General features: G+C 43.1%; 2 protein-coding genes and 1 long non-coding RNA gene across 3 annotated transcripts in view; 2 read left to right on the forward strand and 1 right to left on the reverse strand.

Annotated features, from left to right (window-relative positions):
* LOC143500423 (adhesion G protein-coupled receptor L3-like) overlaps positions 1 to 21,093 on the forward strand; it is a 33,083-nt gene that overhangs the window by 9,144 nt on the left and 2,846 nt on the right. The gene's annotated exons all lie outside the window — the stretch shown is intronic.
* LOC143500424 (uncharacterized) lies at positions 2,860 to 3,901 on the reverse strand. Its single transcript, XR_013126793.1, has 3 exons — positions 3,498 to 3,901; positions 3,065 to 3,235; positions 2,860 to 2,975 (listed from the first exon to the last, which is right to left on the reverse strand). It is a non-coding gene; the product is annotated as an uncharacterized LOC143500424 (long non-coding RNA).
* Positions 8,051 to 19,114, forward strand: LOC143500421 (uncharacterized). Its single transcript, XM_076994542.1, has 6 exons — positions 8,051 to 8,057; positions 9,090 to 9,097; positions 9,355 to 9,798; positions 11,905 to 13,642; positions 14,650 to 14,837; positions 19,099 to 19,114. The coding sequence occupies exons 1-4, from the start codon at positions 8,051 to 8,053 to the stop codon at positions 12,754 to 12,756; spliced, it is 1,311 nt and encodes a 436-aa protein (XP_076850657.1). The 3' UTR covers positions 12,757 to 13,642; positions 14,650 to 14,837; positions 19,099 to 19,114.

Raw genomic sequence — 21,093 nt, forward strand, 5'->3', positions numbered from 1 at the left:
ATCACTAGTGTGTGTGTGTGTGTGAGTGTTCTAACTGCACAGATGGGTAAAAAGTGGAGGACAAATTTTGATTGCGGTGAAAAAAAATCACAATTGACTAAATATGGCACATTTATATGGGTATTTCTACCTTGCACCAATTTGTGGTGGTCAGTTTTTGTCTAATTATGTTAATAGCTTTTAAACAGTGCATCATAAGATCATAAAACAAATAAAGAAAAATACAAGCCTGGTTTGTTTTTTCGTTTTCATTTTCAAAACGAAAAACAAAATAATGTATAGTTTTTTGATTTTCCGATTTTGATTTTCAGTTGAATATCAAATGAACGAATGATACACGGATTGTGCGTGCGTGTGTATTGGCCATGCGGTGGACTGGCGACCTGCCCATGGTGTACCCTGCCTTCGCCCGGAGATGTTGGGATTGGCTCCAGCCCCCCCTTGACCCTGGCTAGCGGGATTAACCCTCCTGTCGTGTTCGGGTCAAATCTGACCGATTTACAACTTAAACCACTCATAAATATTGTGTTTTACATCTGATTGCTGCAAGGCCTTATGCCATCCTCCACACTATGCACTGGAACATATAAAAGTGATGATCATCTTTTTCATTGAATTTTGAGTGTTTTAAACCAACGTTTTACATCTGTGTTGTTGCCGGTCAAGCGTGACCATCACAGGAAATGAATGGGTATTTAGAATATATTCATCTATCAGACAGAAAACATCCCCATACACACTCACACACACACATACCTACACACAGCTACACACACAGACACACACCTACACACACACACACACACACACACACACACACACACACCTACACACACACACACACCTACACACACTCACTCTCTCTCTCTCACACACACACACACACACACACACACACCTAAACACACACAGACACTCACTCACTCGCTCACACACACACCTACACACACAGACACACACACACACACACACATGTTATGCCTATGTTTGCAAGGCCCCTCTGATCTGAGTGTGACATGCCACTCATGTGCATGAATTCACACACACACACACACACACACACACACACACACACTCACTCACTCACTCACTCACACACCTACACACACCTAAACACACAGACTCACACACACCTAAACACACACAGACACACACACACACCTACACACACAGACACACACACACACACCTACACACACAGACACACACACACACACACGTTATGCCTATGTTTGCAAGGCCCCTCTGATCTGAGTGTGACATGCCACTCATGTGCATGAATTCACACACACACACACACTCACTCACTCACTCACTCACACACCTACACACACCTAAACACACACAGACACACACACACACACACACACCTACACACACAGACACACACACACACACGTTATGCCTATGTTTGCAAGGCCCCTCTGATCTGAGTGTGACATGCCACTCATGTGCATGAATTCACACACACACACGCACACACACACACCTACACACACACCTAAACACACACAGACACAGACACACACACACACACACCTACAGACACACACACGTTATGCCTATGTTTGCAAGGCACACTCTGATCTGAGTGTGACATGCCACTCATGTGCATGAATTCATATTCATGCACACACACACACACACACACACACACACACACACACACACACACACACACACACACACACACTCACTCATTCACACACACACCTACACACACACCTAAACACACACACACACACTCACTCACACACAGACACACACACACACACTCACTCACACACAGACACACACACACACACACACACACACACACACACACACACACACCTACACACACAGACACACACACAGACACACCTACACACACACCTACAGACACACCTACACACACACCTACATTTACATTTACATTTACATTTATGGCATTTAGCAGACGCTCTTATCCAGAGCGACTTACAAAAGTGCTATGTAGTTGCTTGGAATCTCCAAGGTAGAATAGATAGTCCTGAACACAAGGTACTCTAAGCTGGAAAAACCACTAGACGAAAGTCAAATGATACCTAATAATTATACCTGAATATACACATCCCCTGAGGAAAAAGACAGTAAACAATTCCTATAACCCAATTATGCACAATACCTGAGGAAAGAGACGATAAAGTACAATAGACAAAGCATAATTATGTAAAGTGCACTTGAAAGAGGTGGGTCTTCAGTCGGCGTCTGAAGACAGCAAGTGACTCCGATGTTCGGACACACAAGGGAAGTTCATTCCACCACCTTGGAGCCAGGACAGAGAAAAGTCTGGATGCTTGTCTCCCATGTGTCCTGGATGATGGAGGGTCAAGACGAGACATACTTGAGGCGCGGAGGGCTCTAGGTATGCATCTGGGTTTTACCATGGCCATCAAGTAAGGAGGAGCTGGACCATTCTTTGCTTTGTAGGCCAGCACCAGGGTTTTATATTTGATGCGGGCAGCTACCGGAAGCCAGTGGAGGGAGGACAGCAAGGGAGTGACATGGCTGAACTTGGGAAGGTTGAAGACCAACCGAGCTGCAGCGTTCTGGATCAGTTGCAGGGGTTTGATGGCATGCATAGGAAGACCAGCCAGTAGGGAGTTGCAGTAGTCCAGTCTTGAGATAACAAGGGACTGGACAAGGACCTGAGTGGCCTCCCTAGAGAGAAATGGCCGAATCCTCCGAATGTTGTGAAGGGCGAATCTGCATGATCGTGTTGTGTTAGCAACGTGGGCCGTGAAGGAGAGCTGATTGTCGACAACTACACCAAGGCTACGCGCTTCCATGGATGGAGTGATCATGGTGTTCTTGAATGAGATAGGAAGATCACGATGAGGACTGGCTCTTGCAGGGATGTACAGCATCTCTGTCTTGCTTGGGTTAAGCTTTAGGTGGTGAGCTGCCATCCAAGAGGCAATGTCTTTCAGACATGCAGAGATTCGAGCTGAAACCTGTGTGTCAGAAGGTGGGAAGGAAAAGAAGAGCTGGGTGTCATCTGCATAACAGTGATAAGAGAAGCCATGTGCAGATATTGACTCACCCAGAGAGCGGGTATAAAGGGAAAAAAGAAGTGGACCCAGCACTGAGCCTTGTGGAACACCGGTGGAGAGTTTGCATGGCGTGGATGTTGATCCTCCCCATGTTACTTGGTAGGAACGACCCTCCAGGTAGGATGCAAACCATGTCCATGCATTGCCAGTGATACCAAGGCCTGAGAGGATGGACAGGAGGATCTCATGATTGACTGTGTCAAAGGCAGCCGAAAGGTCAAGCAGAATCAGAACCGATGATAGTCCATTTGCTCTAGCCGCATGGAGTTTCTCAGTTACTGCAATGAGTGCAGTTTCCGTAGAATGTGCCGGCTTGAAGCCAGATTGGTTGGGGTCCTGAAGCTGGTTCTGTGAGAGAAAAGAGGATAGCTGGTTGTGTACAGCCCGTTCAAGGATCTTAGAAAGGAATGAGAGGAGAGATACCGGTCTGTAGTTGCTGATGTTGGTGGCATCAAGGTTGGGTTTCTTTAGGATTGGCACCACCCTAGCCGCCTTGAATGATGATGGCACAATTCCTGAAGATAAGGAGTTGTTGATGATGGTCGAGATGAAAGGGAGGAGTTTGTGGGAGATTGTCTGGAGGAGTGTGGATGGGATGGGGTCCAGAGGGCATGTGGTGGGACTGCTGGATGTCAGCAGCTGAAGCACCATCTCAGCTGAGAGAGGAGAGAAGGAGGTTAGAGAAAAGGGAGGAGTAGGAGGGGACACAGTGGGAACAGGGACTAGGGAAAAGGTGCTGCGAATCGTATTGACCTTCTCTTCAAAGAAGGTGACAAAATCATCTGCAGTAAGAGAAGTGGGAGTTGGAGGGGGGGAGGGTTTGAGGAGAGAAGAGAAGATTTTGAACATCTTAGAGAAGATTTTGAACACCTACAGACACACACACGTTATGCCTATGTTTGCAAGGTGGTGTTTGCAAGGGTTTTTTGTGTGTTAAAACAGACCGGTCTCTGAAGACCGGGAACACTAAAGTAAAAAACATGAGGTCAACAAAACCGAAGGGTTAAGCGGTTCAGACAATGGATTGATGGATGGTTTGTGAGGTAAAAATCCTTAGATCTTAATGAGAAAACGAACAATACCTTGCAGCAAAACATTTCTTTGTGTATGTTAAAATAAGTCCGACGTTAGCATTGCATACATAGTTAGCTAGCTAGCATAGCTAGTTGGACTTATAAATAGCTAGCTAGGTTAGCTAGCTAGCTGGTTATTTGTTTTACCATATTTCGTAGTATTTGGAGCTTCCAGCTGCCTAAATGCGTTGATATTTTGAAAAAATAAACATGAAACAGACCCTACTGACAGCCAATCACAATTCACATCCGGAAAACAGCCGCAACCAATCCTGTCTGGGTCCCTCCAACGACTGTCAAAACTCAAAAGATCAGGAGCAGAAAGCAGAAAGGGTGTGACAAATATTCCTTGCGCAAGCAACTCTCTCCTCGTTCGAGAGTAGTTTTGCTCACACAAAGAAGCACTCTTCGCGCGAGAGCATTTTTGCTCATGCGAGCAGCTCTCTCCTTGCGTGTGAGACCATTTTTGCTCACAAATAAGCAGTTTTCCTCGCGCAGTGATTTTCCAAGATTTTTTACTTGAATTTGATCCATATACGAGGACCAGCAAGAATACCCTGAGCACATTGGAGCATGCCCCCACGATTCTATTTCGAAATATGCCAATCCATACTAAAAGCTCTCTTAATGTAAAAGGCAAGGGTATGCGACCTGAGACCATATATATAAGTGGACTGAATGACACGAGTGAAAAGTGAAGCCTCCATGTGGCAGCTGCCCTCTAGTGGCTGCCTGCAGTACAACTTTTAACCCCGCCCATTCCCATGTAAAGCCTGGTTCACACTACACGATTTTAGGCTGGTTTTTCAGTCGCCGACTGATCACCGACAAAAACTGTAGTTGGAGGCGAATCGGCGATCACTCGTCGCTCGCTCAGTCGTGTAGTGTGAACTGCTGAAAGACGCTGAAAGACGCTCGCCGAGCCGTCGCCGACTGGTCGCAGACGACTGGCAGATATCTAGCATGTTTAATATCTAGCAGTCGGCGACTGAGAGTCGGCAGCAGCGTCTAGCTACAGCCAATGGGAACGCGGAGAGAGAACCGCGGCACCGCTGAAGATATCTATGAAGAATGTAAAAAACTTTCAAGAATACTTTCAAAACAGTAACCCAGCAAACACACAAAATCCTCACCTTTCTTACAACTTTACTACAACACTGTGTTTAAGTTATTGTGACAGCACTGGAGAAAAATAATAACGAAAATGTGGAGTACATGTACATTGTTTTTTTTCTCTTCTACGTGGTGTTGCTGGTTCTCGCGAGAGTTTCATTTTCGTGTTCTCACGTTTTTGGACGGCAGCCAGATGAGTCGGCGATTCCCCAGTCGTGTAATTCATGAGCCCGCGTCGCCGATCAGTCATGTAGTGTGAAAGCCACAACTGAAAGACTCGCGATTACAGCACAACCAGTCGTGTAGTGCGGACGGCACAAAAACCTGACGACTGAAAAGTCGTGTAGTGTGAACCAGGCTTAAGTGAACGGGCCGGACGAGAAACTTTGAATTTTTATTACACATAAAATACGTTTTTTGAGCAATTATATTTTGTCAATTCTATAAGACCTCATTGCATTAGTTATATTACATATAATAGATAAAGCATCTTTTTCAAGAGAAGTCTTGAAGAAGAACCTTCAGAGAAGTCCTTGAAGGCCCTGACGGCTCACCACTGACATAATAGTAGTAGTAGTAATTTTGAAATTCTTCAGTAATGCTTACCTGCCAAATTTTATTTACTATAGTATTAATTTCTGACACAAAACATGCATAAAAATGTTAAATGTGTCACGGTACGGCGGCCCCCTACTGGTCGCCCCCGTCTACAGCAGCAGCTTGTCCTGTGGGTGTGGTGTTGTGTTCGTCCCTCAGGTGGGCGGAGCCTGCGATCCGTCTCACCTGAGGGTCGTTTGTTCTTCTATATATGTCTTGTCTTTGTACCAGTTGACCGCTGGTTATTATATCCTTAATTCAGATCAGTTCACGGATTTTGGTTTGCGCACTTTACATATTAAACCATCCTCTTTCCCTGAGACTTGGCGTGATCGCTTCCATTTATTTTCGCTCACCCTACCATCACAAAATGCAGTGAAATCACAACATATTGTGGCAAATCCAGGAAACAAGAGGCAGGAAAGTGGCTCATTTTCTCTTTTTTTATTTTTTATTTTAAAAATCATATTAGCTACTACGAATTTTATGATATGGAAATTAACATAATAATAAAATAATAGGTGGGCGGAGCCCGCGATCCATCTCACCTGAGTGTCGTTTGTTTGTCTATATATGTCTTGTCTTTGGACCAGTTGACCGCTGGTCATTATATCCTTAATTTGGATCATGCTACGGGTTTTTGGTTTGCACACTTTCTCCATTAAACCATACTTTTTCCCTGAGACTTGGCGTGATCGCTTCCATTTTATTTCGCTCACCCTGCCCGTCACAATTAGACAATGAGCCCCTGTTGTAACAATCACATGTGATCACGATGGCAGTTGAAAAATAGCCATCTATAGTGTCGCAGTCTCCAAAATATGTTTAAATGATCTTCTCCTCTATTAATTACATTTTGGCAATCCATTTGTTATGACATTAAAGTAGATATTGTAGTAATTAGGTGGGTACATTTTAAATTGTGTTTTTTGCTATTGGCACTTTTTTTGGGAGATTAATCCTGAAGGTTTGTTGGTAGAGGTCTGGGCTAGAGTTGGTGTTAAACCAGTTGGGAATACTGTACACATTTCCAAGCATGGAAACATCCTTTTGAAACATCCCCTCTGCACAGTGCTTTCTTTTGTCTTTTCAGATCAGACAGCAGTACAGGAAGCTCCTGTGTGGTTTGTACCTCTCCAGAAAATCTGTTGCCAAACCAGATGGTCAGAACTGACAGCAGTCAGCTCCACCTCCACATGGCAAATAAATTCAGTGGTACCATATGAACCAGTTTTGGCAGGCAGTGAGGAAAACATACTGTTTGTGTGTGGTTTAACATAATACATTTTATATTTATGAATGTATTATTTATTTTTAATTTTTTTAATTGTGGATAGAAAAAATTGTGCAGAGAATGAGCATCAAAAGAGATCAACAGTCAGTCCAGTCTCACAAAGAATTTGTCACGGTACAGAGGCCCCCTTCTGGCCTCCTCCATTTGCAGTCGCAGTATTTTATGTTGTCTTGTTATTGTTGCGTTGTGTTCGTCCGTCAGGTGGGTGTGGGATTGGGATCCCCCCTCATACTCAGGGAGACCAGAAGGAGGGCCTTGGGTAGAGGGTGGCATCCATGATCTGCAAAGAGCTTCCCCGTGAGAGGCAGTCTCTCCAGGCCAGATAGGGGTACCCAGGGCCATGGTCCCTAGCACTCCTGGGTTGGGAGGTGCAGTTCACTCTGTGATGAGTGAGGAGCAGTCTCTCCAAGAGGTTAGGGTGACCCCATGCAGGGTACCCGTGGGTCCTTAAAAAGTCTTAAAATGTCTTAAATTTAGTTTTCCATATTCAAGGCCTAAAAATGTCTTAAAATGTCTGGAATTTTATGAGGGGAGGCATTAAATTATTATAAGTGTGTGTTGTTCAGTTGTTCTGGCGTGATGTGAACTTTGCCGAATCTAGCGCTAATGCAGAAAATAACCGCTCCAGGGTCCTAGTGCTAGATTCCTAGCGTTGGAGTATACGGCCTCAACAACGTCAACAATTTTCGTTCGCCAACCCCCCCCCCCCCCCCCCCCCCGTCAACAATTCTCGTTCGTTCGCCGCCACCCCCCGTCAACGATGTGGAACACACCTGCATCCCCAGTAATAGTATTATTTTTTCTTGTGAGAGGTATTAAAAAGGTCTTAAAAGTCATTGAATTTGAGATTTAAAAATGTGCAGATGCCCTGCCATGCTAGATACAGGGGTCACCCCGAGATGAGAGGTAGGACCAGGAGGGAATAGCCTGCACACTAATGCACTATTTTGTAGGGATAAGCAGCCAGGTGCCTGCTAGGACATGAGGGTTCTTGTTGAGGGCCTATGGAGGGGGAGCTCCGGGACTAGAGGAGGTGTGTCCCTTCCTTGACTCTGCTCTCCTGCTCCTCTGTTGTGTGTTTTTTGTGCTGCCACTGGTGGCTGGTCACAGGGTCTGTTTATCTGGTTATTGTATCCTTCATTTGGATTAAGTCACGGGTTTTCAGTCAGTGCACATTATTCATTAAGTCCTCACTTTTTCCTGAGACTGGCGTGATCTCTTCCTTTTTATTTGCACTTTCTCATCCGTCACAGAATCCTTGGGTTATATGTTTTATTTGTACTTTAGCTGTGAACTTTTGAAAGAAGTTTTAAACTTATTTCTCAAAAATTGTAACAGAAGATGTGAAATGTTCTAATGTAATAGTGTAATGTAATAGTTTGATATTCATGGATTCATTCCTTTGTTTAATAAACAGTATAAAAAATATATTAAAAAGACATTCATTGTGTCATGATTGAATTAAAGGTAACACAAGACTCAGCAAGAACCCCACTATGAGCAGAGCTAACAGGTCAATCCAAACATCCAGATACTACAGGTCAAAAATGTTAGCTAACTGGGGGTGCTTTTTTTATATTTTGTTGGATATTTAATTAATCTGGTTAATTTTGTTGCCACAGTCTCTCTTGGTTGTAGTTATACTGGGCCAGATTAGGTCATAATTAGTATCAAATAAAAGAAAATGTATGCTAACAACAATTCTCCTATAAAGTATCCCATCGGCTGCACATGTTTATGATAAACTTCTGACAAAGCAGGCTATTGTATATAGCAAGGATCTTTTATAAAGTTGGTTAGGTATATTTTATAGCCTGCTCTGAGCTATTTCAGAAGTGACTTCTTTTATATTCTTACCAACTACAGTTTGGAGTAAACTCTTTTATTAAGTTTTATGCTCGTTAACCCTTCTACACCTATTTCTGTCCTTGGTTGTAGGCAAGCAGGTAAGGTAGTTAAATAACTAAAACCCCTACAAAATGACAATAAAATCAGTTGAGGCATAAATGACCGAACAGTCATCAGATAATACAGGCCAAAAAATTGTAATCAAGTCAACAGGAAATTAACATAGTTGGAAAACATTGTTGACACCAGGAAACGACGAGCCGTTTGAGACACCAACATGCCAGGCTACAAGACCCGGCCGAAGAAGGGCAAGAAGCCCAGTAAGCAGCATCACCACGCGTCTTCCTCCCCCCAGCGCCGCGACTCCACGCCGACTCTGGCGCAGCTGAAGCGGGACCCCGAGTGCTCCTATCTGCTGTGTGCGGCTCGAGAGACCACTATACCTGAGTTGTCGGAGGAGTACCGCAAGACAGCAGCGCGGGTGTGGCAGGAGAAACATCCCTCGCCTTCCCGGGAACTTTCGCCCATACGGGTTAGCGTCCCCGAGCTCTATGGGACTGGGACGACACCAGAGGGCGAGCTCGAGGAGGACTCCTCCCCGCACCATGAGACCACGCCCACGCAGGAACAGCTGGAGCAGGACCCAGTGTGCGCTGCTCAGCTGGCCGTGGCTCGTGAGAGCCTGGACCCCGAGAGGGCGGAATTGTTCTGCGAGGGCACCCTCTCGTCTCTGAGGGTGGGCTCGTGCATCATCAGTGCCACCCAGTCCACCCCAGAGACAGGGTTCTTGCAGGTTTCAGTGAGTTAAATTTAAGACTTTTATAAGACCTTTTAAGACCATTCTCAGTGAAATTTAAGACCAACACAACATATTACCACAAACAATCCAATGATCCCAGATACTCTTAAAACATTTTATTTTGATTAATTTAGTTACAGGATTGCATTAATTCAATATTAAAACAGATAATCAAAATAGTAACATTCTCAACCCAAGCAACCTTACCAACACAACACTAGCATATCTACATACAACCTCACCCTACATATCTCTGAGTTCTTCCTTTTCAATACCAATCTCAGCATTTGACTTGGAAAGGAGCTGAGCCATCTTGGATCCAGCCTTGCCCTCAGCTTCTTCTGCAAGAGAATTTGCCACTCTAGCAAGACAAGTGGATACGTCTTCCAAGCTTTTCTTCCTTTTCTTAAAGTCCTCTAAAGACTGCTCAGTCAGCTTTCTTTTCTGGCTCTGGGATTCCTTTTCTTTCCTGATTCATTCCTGATCCAGAAAGAGTCAGCATTTTGACCGTGCTGCACCCACAGATGCTAATAGTTCCTTGGTGAGGGGAACCTGTGACACCTCCATGCATTGTGACAGTCACATATGAGTCTGTGTGTGCCAGTTGTGTCCTCTTGCATGTTTTCTGCCTCCACCTCCTTGTTGGAAAATAAGAAATAAAAAGATAGACGTACACCATCAAATTAAATAATCATACACACATTATACATTTAACATGTAGACTCAGCCTATCTTCAAGTATGTCTAAGGCATGGTTTGACCAAAATCCTCACACCCTGCAGCTGATAAAATTTATTAAATGTTACATTTTGGTTAAATTACTGAAATAAATGAAATTATAAAATTAACTAATTAAATAAAGGCTCAGAATTTTCTTTCCCCAGGCCTTATCTTAAAACACACAAAACTTTTTTAACCCCCTACCTTCTTTTCTATTTATTATCCCGATGAAACCAACTTACTTTGTCTAGCCATGCTGAATATGAATTTGAATGTTAACATTGAAAACGTTGGGACACATTACCTGTTTTTACCCTATGTATATATGCCCACTAAAAGGCAATACATCAGTACAATTTAATAATACCATGTGCAATCCATGAAACAGAGCATGGGACAGTGGAACATGTTTCAAAACATGACATAACCCATCTACAGGGCATAGTTGTTTTTTTTTTACATTTTACATGATTTAACACAGTAAATATATTTTTATTTCCTCTAGCTGGGATTTAGCATGCATTGAAACATTTCTCTAACTCAATGCCATGGACAGTACATGGTTCTGAGATGTTTTTGTATTGTAGCCTAATTGTATAAAATGGTTAACACATTGAAAAGAAGACTGTGGAGCATAAGTAAGGATCACTTACTTTGATAAGTTTTGGTAGATCCTGCGCTGTTTCATGGCCCATGAAATGAGAGCCCATGTACCTCGATTGCACATATCCATTGCTCCAGAACCGAACATGAAGATCCAGCTGTTTGGATTTTGTGGTTGAATTAAAGCTTTCATCGAACATTAACACATACGGCCCGGTAAGAGCGTATCAACTCTCTCTTGATGAAGTCTGCCAAGCCAAATTTAGCTATATATGCGATTTGTTTAGTCCACACGAAAACTTTTTTGCGATATTCGAACCAGGGAACATTGCCGTCACTCTATCCTAATGTAGCCCGAATATCATTAGCCGAAGCACTAGTGATACTGCGGTGGAGTCCGGCGGGACCCGGCACTGACGATAGCGAAGACAGGGGGATGAGGCACAAAATTGACAAGGGCCGTTTCCTGCCTGCGGTTATTATGGGTTTTGTAGTTTAATTAATTAACACGTACCAACACCTATAGCCCCGCACAAACACAGACAACACAGAACTGACTTCCGGACGTTTCGATTAAACTACACTTTTCTAAAATTAACTAAGGTAAACTTTTAAGACCTGACTAAATTAAATTTAAGACCTTGGATGAAAATCGGGCTGTTTTTTAAGTCTTTTAAGGCCTTAAATTTAAAGTTTTAAATTTCAGACATTTTAAGACTTTTTAAGACCCCGCGGGAACCCTGAGAGAGCGAGTTCGGGGAGGAGGACTCTGAGGAGGAGTAGGAGCAGGAAGACGAAGAGGAAGGCTACCCTCCGTCGATATGCGACGCCTCCACCGTCGACTACGGTGGGGAGGGGGAGGAGGCCTACCCCCCGTCGGTGAGCGATGCATCCACCGTTGACTACAGTGAAGAGGATGAGAAGGAGTTGGAGGAAGACGACTACCTCCCTCCGCCCATGGGTCCCTCTCCCACCGTAGAGGAAGGCGGGGAGGAAGAGGAGGACTACCCTCCATCGGAGTGCTCCGCACACACCGCTGAATACGGTGAGGTGGAGGAGGACTCCTATACGGAGGAAGAGGAGGACAGTCCGCCCCCGCCGTTAAAGGGAGTTCGGAGAGGAGTCCACCCTCCGATCGCTCCGGCGAGAGCGCAATTGACTACTCCCGGGGTGGCAGCCCGGAGCAGTCCATGGAGTGGAGCCGGGGGACAGAGGAGGAAATGGACACTGACGGGGAACTCACATGCGACCCGCACGGGGCGTCTGCCAGCCGTGCTGCACCAGGCGCGTACGCCAGCCGCGCTGCACCAGGAGCGTATGCCAGCCACGCTGCACCAGACACGTCCGCCAGCCGCGCTGCGCCCGGTGGAGGATTTGCAACGAGGGCAGGGGGGGACCGCCCACCGCAGCGCCTGCAGTACCAGCAGCACCCGATCTCTCCCCCCTCATCGCTCTCCTCCTGGCACCTGTTACATGTTTGTCTGTCCCTGTGTTATGTGTCTTCCCGTGTGTGTACCAAACCCATTTTACCCTTTTGTTCCTCTATGTGTGAATGTACCAGTCTGTGTGTTTGTTAACGTTCCGTTTAATGTGTCTAATGCCTTCTCCCCGGTCTTCCCAGGGAGGGTGTTCTAGACGGTTCGTGGCAGACCCTCGTCGGATCCACCCATCGACGTGGGTTCGGGGCACTTAGTCCTGTTGGCACCCCGGGACAGGTAGTGCCCTTGGAGGGGGCGTCTGTCACGTTGAGGACCCCGGCCCCTCCCTTTTGGGCGTGTGTTTACGTGGTCCACGTGCATCGTCTGCGTCTGTGAATCTGTGTGGTTGTGGTTATGTCCTGTGATAATATGTCGCACCTGTGGCTTGTCTCGTAATCACGTGGGGCTAATGTGGTTTGTCTATTTAATGTGCGCTTGCGCAGTGTCCTGTGCTCGTCATTGTCTAAGTTTACACGTTGTGTTAAACGTCTTTGTGTTGCTCGTGCGCTATTGCGCAATATACGTGTTCATTAAAAGTGACGTCAGTTGCAAAGAGGGATTCCGTGTCTCATCCTTCGCCCAGCGTCACAGCACCATGACGTCTGACGTCATAGACGTAAAATCACCGCGTGCAATTTTCAATCAAGATGGCGGATGGTTTGCATGCATTTATTTCAGTGAATTTATTTGCCTCGATTATGTATTAATTTATTCTAACAGGTAAGTTACATTACATGACTTATCAGTCTTTGCTAATGTGTGGACTTTGGAAGAATAGTGTTCCGTTATACAGTTCACAACATAGCCAAATTCGTTTTTGAAATTAAAAGGTACAAAAATAAATTGTTTTGAAGAGCATTGTTCAAACTTCATGTTTTAATGGACTAAAAAAAACATTTTTTTCATGTATTTTATTAGAATAGACCGCATAATAGTCATTAAGCTGACATCGGGACTGTGTACTCGGTGCTAACTTGGAGAGCGCCAAAACGGGGCCATCAACTTTATTTCTTCGGAGCAACGTTGCAACCAAAAACGGTTAGGTAAGCAGAATTTTGTGTTATTTGTTTGCAATGTAAACTCGGTTCAAATGGTTGAATAGACAGCCTTCCTCTAAGCATGCGTGATATGTTTATATATTTTTTAAAATGATTACGACCGGCGACCGTTGCAATTGAGAGTTAGCTTGTTTCAACGATGGGCGGGAGAATAGGGAGAGCGTGTGTGCGAGCAGCGAGGGAAGAAGAGATTTGAGAGATTGTTTATATCGTAAAAGGCATTATATTAGGGTGACCATATTTTTATTTGGGAAAACCAGGACACTGTGTGTGTGTGCACACCCTCACTTAACATAGGCCCACGTAATCCTACAACAGGGGTACTCAACTAAATTTTTCCGCGGTCCAATTTTGGCAGATAGCTGTGCCCTGAGGTCCGGGGGGGTGTCGAACATAAGTTGTTGAGCGGGGGGGGTGGCGAATGTAAAACACACTTGCGCTTCGGCATGCTTGCGATCTGATTAAAAACAGGACTGCCCTGATGAGGCTCAGTGATTCCGTGTCATGCAGCGCCGTGCTCAGGGTCCTAGTGCTTGTAGAATTAATGGCCCGATGAAGGTAATTTAAAAAACAGAACATTTCCTCACTTAAAAAAAAATACAGACGTTTTTTACAAATACGGACGTTTGGTCACCCTACATTATATATCATTAAATAAATATAATCAAAGCGAATAGAGGGAGAGAGAGAGAAAGAGGTTGGGAGAGAGAGGTAATGTAGTCTCATAATTAAAAGAACATTAGCTTTATTAAATAAGATGCTGTGAATTATTCTTATTAGTACCTATATAATAGATTGTAAATCATAGTAGTTTTGTGTTTTTGTCTTGTAGTATTAAACATTTATGTAATGTGCAGAAAAAAGTAGGAATAATCTAAGACAAAAATGTGTTCAGGTCACATTTAACATATTTGATCAGATCAGACTGAATCAAAGTATATTGTAAAGTGTATGAATCAATTTTTGATTCACTATTGTGTGTTTTTTTTTAGATAATACAACACACTTCAGGGCGGCACGGTGGTGTGGTGGTTAGCACTGTCGCCTCACAGCAAAGCGGTCTGGGTTCGATTCTCGGTCTGGGCTGCTCTGTGTAGAGTTTGCATGTTCTCCCTGTGCCTGCGTGGGTTTCCTCCGGGTACTCCGGTTTCCTCCCACAGTCCAAAGACATGCGTGTTAGGTTGGTTGATCACTTGTGAACTATATTGGGTAGTGTTGCTTGATTTAATGACTAAAATAAGGTCTTATATTTTCAGGTTATGGCTACATGGCATGACTTGGAACTGTAAGTTTTGTAGAACGTTGTTCAATTCAGCAACAAAGCTTCTTAAACACTACAAATTACAGCACAGTCATCTCTGTCAAGTTAGTCCACTACCATGCCTGTATAGTCAGGCATGAAAATCTGTCACTTTTCGGCGAAATTCTCCGTTTTGAAGTTGAAAAGGGTGACCTACGTGAATCGTGTAGATCTGAGGAGTTTTTTGTTGGGGGGGGGGGGTCGAGAGATGATATGTATATTTTTTAATTATAATATTGACTTAATAAGCAAACAGAGCACTTCCGAAATTGGCAATTTCAATGACACAGTGGCCAGCAGTTTCCGCCCAGAACCTTCATAGAGGTTCGAATAGCGTTTCAATAATACGAACGTTCTTCATTCATGTTATTCATTTACTGCTAAGCAGGACGAGAAGCAGGACCTAGTGCTACACCGGGGACAAGGCAGAAGAGCGTACATTTACCACTACATTTACCAGATCGTACATTTACCACTACATTTAACAGATTGTACATTTCCCAGTGGATTTAATTGGGTTATTAATGGTTTCAATCGTTTTTATATTTTGCGGTAAAACAAAGTTACTGCCGTTCGCTACAGCGTTGAACACTGTCAGATCTAGCCACAAGCTCTTGTGAAATAGGTAGACGGGCCTATTAAGTTCGCGTCAACCCTGTGTAGTTAACGGTGACACAAAATGAGAAACAAGATTTTTTTTCTAGTGTGTCTGTAGTTGTAACTGGTGAATCCAGGGACGTGTGAGGATAACATTCGCACCGGGGCTAAAAAGGTTGAAGATGAAGTTGTAAACGCTTGTTGTTTGAGTCTACCCTGTGCTTTAGCCCATGTTAGAAAATAAAAACACGTAAACCTGGTATTTTTACACTCATTTTCGCCGCTGATGTATTTATTGGTTCATTAAGACGTAATGGTTTTGACTGAGCCATCTGGAATGGCGAAAGCGGCTTCTCGTTTACGGATCTGGCTCCATACATTGAATCCATTGACAATACAGTCAAAAAAATTTTTTTTATGGATTTTACTATATTTTACGGAGCCCGTAAGGTGACATCATGTAAAAAATAACGCGTGACTACGACTTATTAACACGTGGGAACGAGATACTAATGCCGCCTTTCACATGCGGCAACAAAGTTTATTTTTTCACAGCAAAGCAAGCAGATCCCAGGGATGTTCGCGAACTGACTGCCCAAGGAAGGTAAACCTGGCTTTATATAAAGTAATTAGTGGTGGGCCGTTAACGGCGTTCGTTAATTTGATACTCTTATCGGGCGATTTAAAAATGATCGCTGTTAATCTATTCTTAAAGTTGGGTTGGGAACTGGGTCAAAATGGGTAAGCAAACTATGATGACTTTCAACTTGATAGTTTAGCTCGGCTGTATTCCTAACCAAATTGCACAGTAGGGGCGAGAACGAGTTTTCAAACCTGTGAATTACAAATCGTACGTGTGTTTACATGGATGCAGCCACGAAGTCGCCAGGTTTGCTTCATGGAAAATTCATTTTTAGGAACGTAAAGTGTTACCGGAGCGGAGCTCGGAGCGGTCGTTTTCTGCATGGTCCTAGCGCTAGATTCGTCGCTATTTAAATATTTCTTTTTAACCGTTAAAACTGCAGAGGACCAAAACCGGCTTTTGAAAAAGTGTCCGTAACCCCCCCCAAATTACGTCCGTGAGGTTAAATGTACTAAATGTTGGCTTACATTTCAAATATCATGTTTAGCTGAATAAACATGTTATCAACCCCTTATAATGTACAGTATGTAGGCGTAATAAATTCATGTTTAACTGAATAAACCGTTGAACACGAGTAGCCTACATTTTATTGAGCATGTTTTTTTTCTTCAAGTATCAAAGTAGAACAGCTTCCTCAAGCAGTCATTGATGCATTTTGGAAACAGGAGATGAACCCCTGGTCTAATGCACCCCCTGTATTAAGAAACCCTATCTCAAAAACTGACTTTTAGTCATTACTTGGGTAGCACGCATATGAGCTATTTTAATATAAATTAATCTAGATTAATTTCAAGATTTCTGTGAGATTAATCTAGACAAAAAAAAAAATTATCTATGCCCACCCCTAAAAGTAATACTTAATTATCTTGTTCACACACGTTAATTATCTCGTTCGCACGCGTTAGTAAGATGTGGCCACGCGTTATTATATTTTTTTACATGATGTCACCTTATGGGCTCCGTAATATTTGGCATCACCTGTCGCTGTATCCCCGTACACCAGCAAACACCCCCCCCATCGCCGTATCCCCATGACATCACATGCCCCGCCCCCCGGTCTTCTCACCTTTTTAACCCCTGACCCATTTTCATGCCTGATAGTGATTGCATGTGTACATTTCAATCACTAAATGGTTTAAAAACACACTTGTCAAGATATCACCATACCCCTGAAAGTAGCACAACTCAGAGTCTGGAGCATGTGTCTTTTAAATGTTCATTGTGTGCTTTTCAACAGCCCTTTTCTGAATCTGTGGTTTTGAGTCACATCAGAGGACATTTAAGAAATCACGAAACTGTGGCATGTCCATATAAAAATTGTAATTATAGGACAAATGTTTATTCTTCATTCAACTCACACAAGAGCAGAGCACACCAGGCAAGTGCTTGGTCAGATTTTTCTTATGTCTTATATTCTACAAGCCCTGCATCTCTTGGTTTTGAAACCATTAATGATTTGTCTGAGGATTCCCCTAGCCACAGCAGACAAGTGGAGGAGGATGATCCCTGCAATACTGATAAATTGAGAAATCAGTTAAAACTTAATGTAGCTTCATTATTTCTAAAAATGCAGGCAATCCTGCATGTGTCAAATAAAGCTACACAAGAAATAGTTGATCATTTACATCTGTTGCACACACTGTCCCAACCATTGATTAAGGAAGCAGTTACTAGCCGGGTTTCCATCCAAACCTTTCGAAAAAACAATTTCCAAGTTTCGGCGAAAAAAAAATGCGAATTAAGCCTTGTTTCCATTCATTACAGTTATACGAATAAACTTTAGGTCACGTGAGAGGACGCCAAACAATAGTGGTTTTACGTTCATCTGGGCGTTACGCATTTTTGCACGTTGAGGTTTTGAAACATTTTTTCTTTTTCTTTTCTATACATGGATAAGTTAAATTCAATTTTTGCTCTCTCCAGAACTGTTTTTGTATGCATTTGCCATCTTTACATCGCGATCATGTACAGAACCACATGACTTGAGGCATGATACGTCATCGTTTATGCGAAAAACCCTTTTCCATCCAGTTTTTCCGAATTTTGGCGATGAGATAGTCTAACTTTTCCACCTCCTCCTAGCGTAAAAATCTTTTTGCGATATTTGGGGCTTTTTTCGAATTTTGGTCTTTTTCTATCCAGCTTTTTTCATGCGCATTTTCAAAATGCGCAAAAACTCGGTGGATGGAAAACCCTCTACTGAGGCACTGCAGAGACATGATCACATTGTTTCTGACTGTACACTGAATGAAGTGGTCAGTGTTGTCATGAATTCTAATGTCTTTTTTAGTGCGACATCTAAAGGTGCAGACTTGTCTTCATTGAAACTGAGAAAAACATTTTTTCAAAAGAACTATCCAGTTGTAACACCAGTAGAATACAGTTTAGGGCAACCTGGACATACTATCATGTATGTTCCAATTCTCCGAATGATCCAGGAGTTGTTCAAAAACGGTTACATTCACAGCAAGATCACTGAGCCTAACTCTCATGTGAGTCAGTATATGTCATACCGTGATGGGACTTACTACCGTGAAAATGAGTTACTCTCTACTGATGAACTGATACTGGCAATTCAGTTGTATATTGACGAGTTAGAAATTGCTGACCACTAAATGTGTGCAGTATATTGGGTCCTGGCCAATCTACCCCCTAAGTATCGATCTGGTCTACACACTATACAGCTAGCTGTGTTGTGTAAACACAACGACCTTAACATGTATGGCTATGGAGCTGTACTTGCACCACTGTTGCATGATCTCTCTACTCTTGAACAAGATGGTGACTTTCTTGAATCGGTCAAAGTGTCAAGGGTACCGTTATATGTGTTTCTGCTGACAATTTGGCTGCTCATGGATTAGGTGGATTTCTTGAGTCTTACAGAGCAGATTATGTTTGCAGATTCTGCCTGGCCAGTAGTGAAGATTTTCAAGTTCATGGAGTTGGGGATGGAGAATTTATCCAGAGAACCAAAGTTAGTCATGACTCTCATGTTCACAATGTTGTAATGAATGACACACTTAAAAGCCAGTATGGTGTGAAGGGAGACTGTGTCCTTCATGAGTCACTACAATACTTCCACCCAATTACTGGTTTCCCCCCAGATGTACTTCATGATATTTTGGAAGGTATTGTGCCCATTGAATATTGAAGGTATTGTGCCCATCATTTGCTCTTTGCATTAAAGAAATGGTCAGAATGAAGTATTTCACACTAGAGCAGCTGAATCAACAGATCATGTCATTCCCCTATCAGCACTCAGATAAAGTTGACAAACCCCATCCCATTCCCAAAACATTTATGTCCAGAGCTACAATAGGAGGCAATGGACATGAAAATGCCACTCTGCTAAGAATGTTTCCGCTACTTGTAGGCAATCTGGTGCCAGAGGGAGATGGGTCATGAGCAGTTTTAATGGAGCTGAAAGATGTAGGAGAACTGTCTTTGTGCCCATCTTTTACAGATGAAACCTTGGACTACTTTCAATGCAAAATTTGTGATCACAGGCAAACACTGCAAGAGGTTTTCCCTATGTTTAGACTTCGGCCTAAGCATCACTATGTGGAGCATTATCCTGAGCTAGTTAAGAAACCTAGGTGTATCATTTTCCATTATCATAAGATCCATAAGAGCCATGTAGACTGAATGCAAAGGGTTAGGTTCTTAATACAAGCTATAATTACTTTGTTTTGTCTTACCAGAATAATGGCAGCTTCAGAACCCCAAGCAATGATACTTCGTGTTGTTGAAAAACAGTGTGTAAGGAAGTTAAAACTCAGTTCTCGACCTGCATCTGTTGAAGAATTGATCAGCATTTTGTCGGAGCAGATAAACTTGGATCCTAATTTCTTCTTGCTCTACGAAGATCCAGATTTTGATGGAAAACTAACCTCTTTAGTGGATATTGATGAGCTACCCCAAAAGGCAGTTTTTCCTTTAAATAAATGAAAAAAAAATAGGCAGTACATATTTCATTTACAGAACAGTCTGGTTCAGAATCAAACAGTTCTTTTGTCTCTTCAGAAACATTTTCAGATGTGTCATCCCCTGAGCGTTCTAGAGGATGGCCTCCAGATCCTTTTCCAATTCCAACATTCTCTTTTGATGTTGAACTGTGTCTCAGAGAAGGTAATGCTAATTTTGAAAAGAATAAAACACATATGAAGTTGACCCGAGACCAAAAACATGACATTTTAGAAAAGCTTGCTTCTGCCATTTATGGGTATAAGGCTTACCCAAGTGACAGAGAAATAGGACGTGTAGCTGATTCACTGGTTACCAAACATCCCTGTCTGAAAGAAGCTGGATCTGACACAGGCTGAAATGGATGGAAGAACAGCATTAAGTTTAAGCTTGGCAACTACAGAAACAAACTCAGAAGAGCAGGATGTTTGGAAGTGGCTGTTAATGCTGGGAAAAGAAGTCGGACCAATCCTGAAAATGAGCCATCACACTTTGGTCACACTTAAAGAGACCAAAGCGTGCCGAAGTCAACTTCTTACCAAACTTTCCACAGGGACACAACCAAGTAACCCTTGAAACCCTCAGATGTGAAATTGCAGAAGAGGTTAAAAAGACTGACAAAAATGCAGCTCTGGGGTGGGTTTCCCGAAACGTTCGTAGCGCTAAGTACTTCGTAACCTCGTATGAAATGTATGAGGTTAAGAAGTACTTAGCGCTAAGAATGTTTCGGGAAACCCACCCCTCATTAGTAAAATGATGCAGACCACCTTTGCATTCCGACGGCAGATCATTGTCACCACCAGCCCACCAGTTAAACATTTCCTTAAACTCTGGCCTGCTCTGTGTATGGAGTCTGAGGTATTTATTTTGTCCAGTGATATACTGTAAAATATATTTGTTATATATCCCATTTGATTGTTGTGTTTTTGTCAA

The sequence above is a fragment of the Brachyhypopomus gauderio genome, unplaced genomic scaffold (genome assembly GCF_052324685.1).
Source record: "Brachyhypopomus gauderio isolate BG-103 unplaced genomic scaffold, BGAUD_0.2 sc149, whole genome shotgun sequence".
In the NCBI taxonomy this organism is placed as follows: Eukaryota; Metazoa; Chordata; class Actinopteri; order Gymnotiformes; family Hypopomidae; genus Brachyhypopomus; species Brachyhypopomus gauderio.

What these genes read in the sequence shown, in the direction of transcription:
- LOC143500421 (XM_076994542.1), top strand. An exon ending in CAGGGTTCTTGCAGGTTTCA is followed by an intron (nt 9,799 to 11,904) that starts GTGAGTTAAATT and finishes GAGGAGGAGTAG; the next exon opens with GAGCAGGAAGACGAAGAGGA.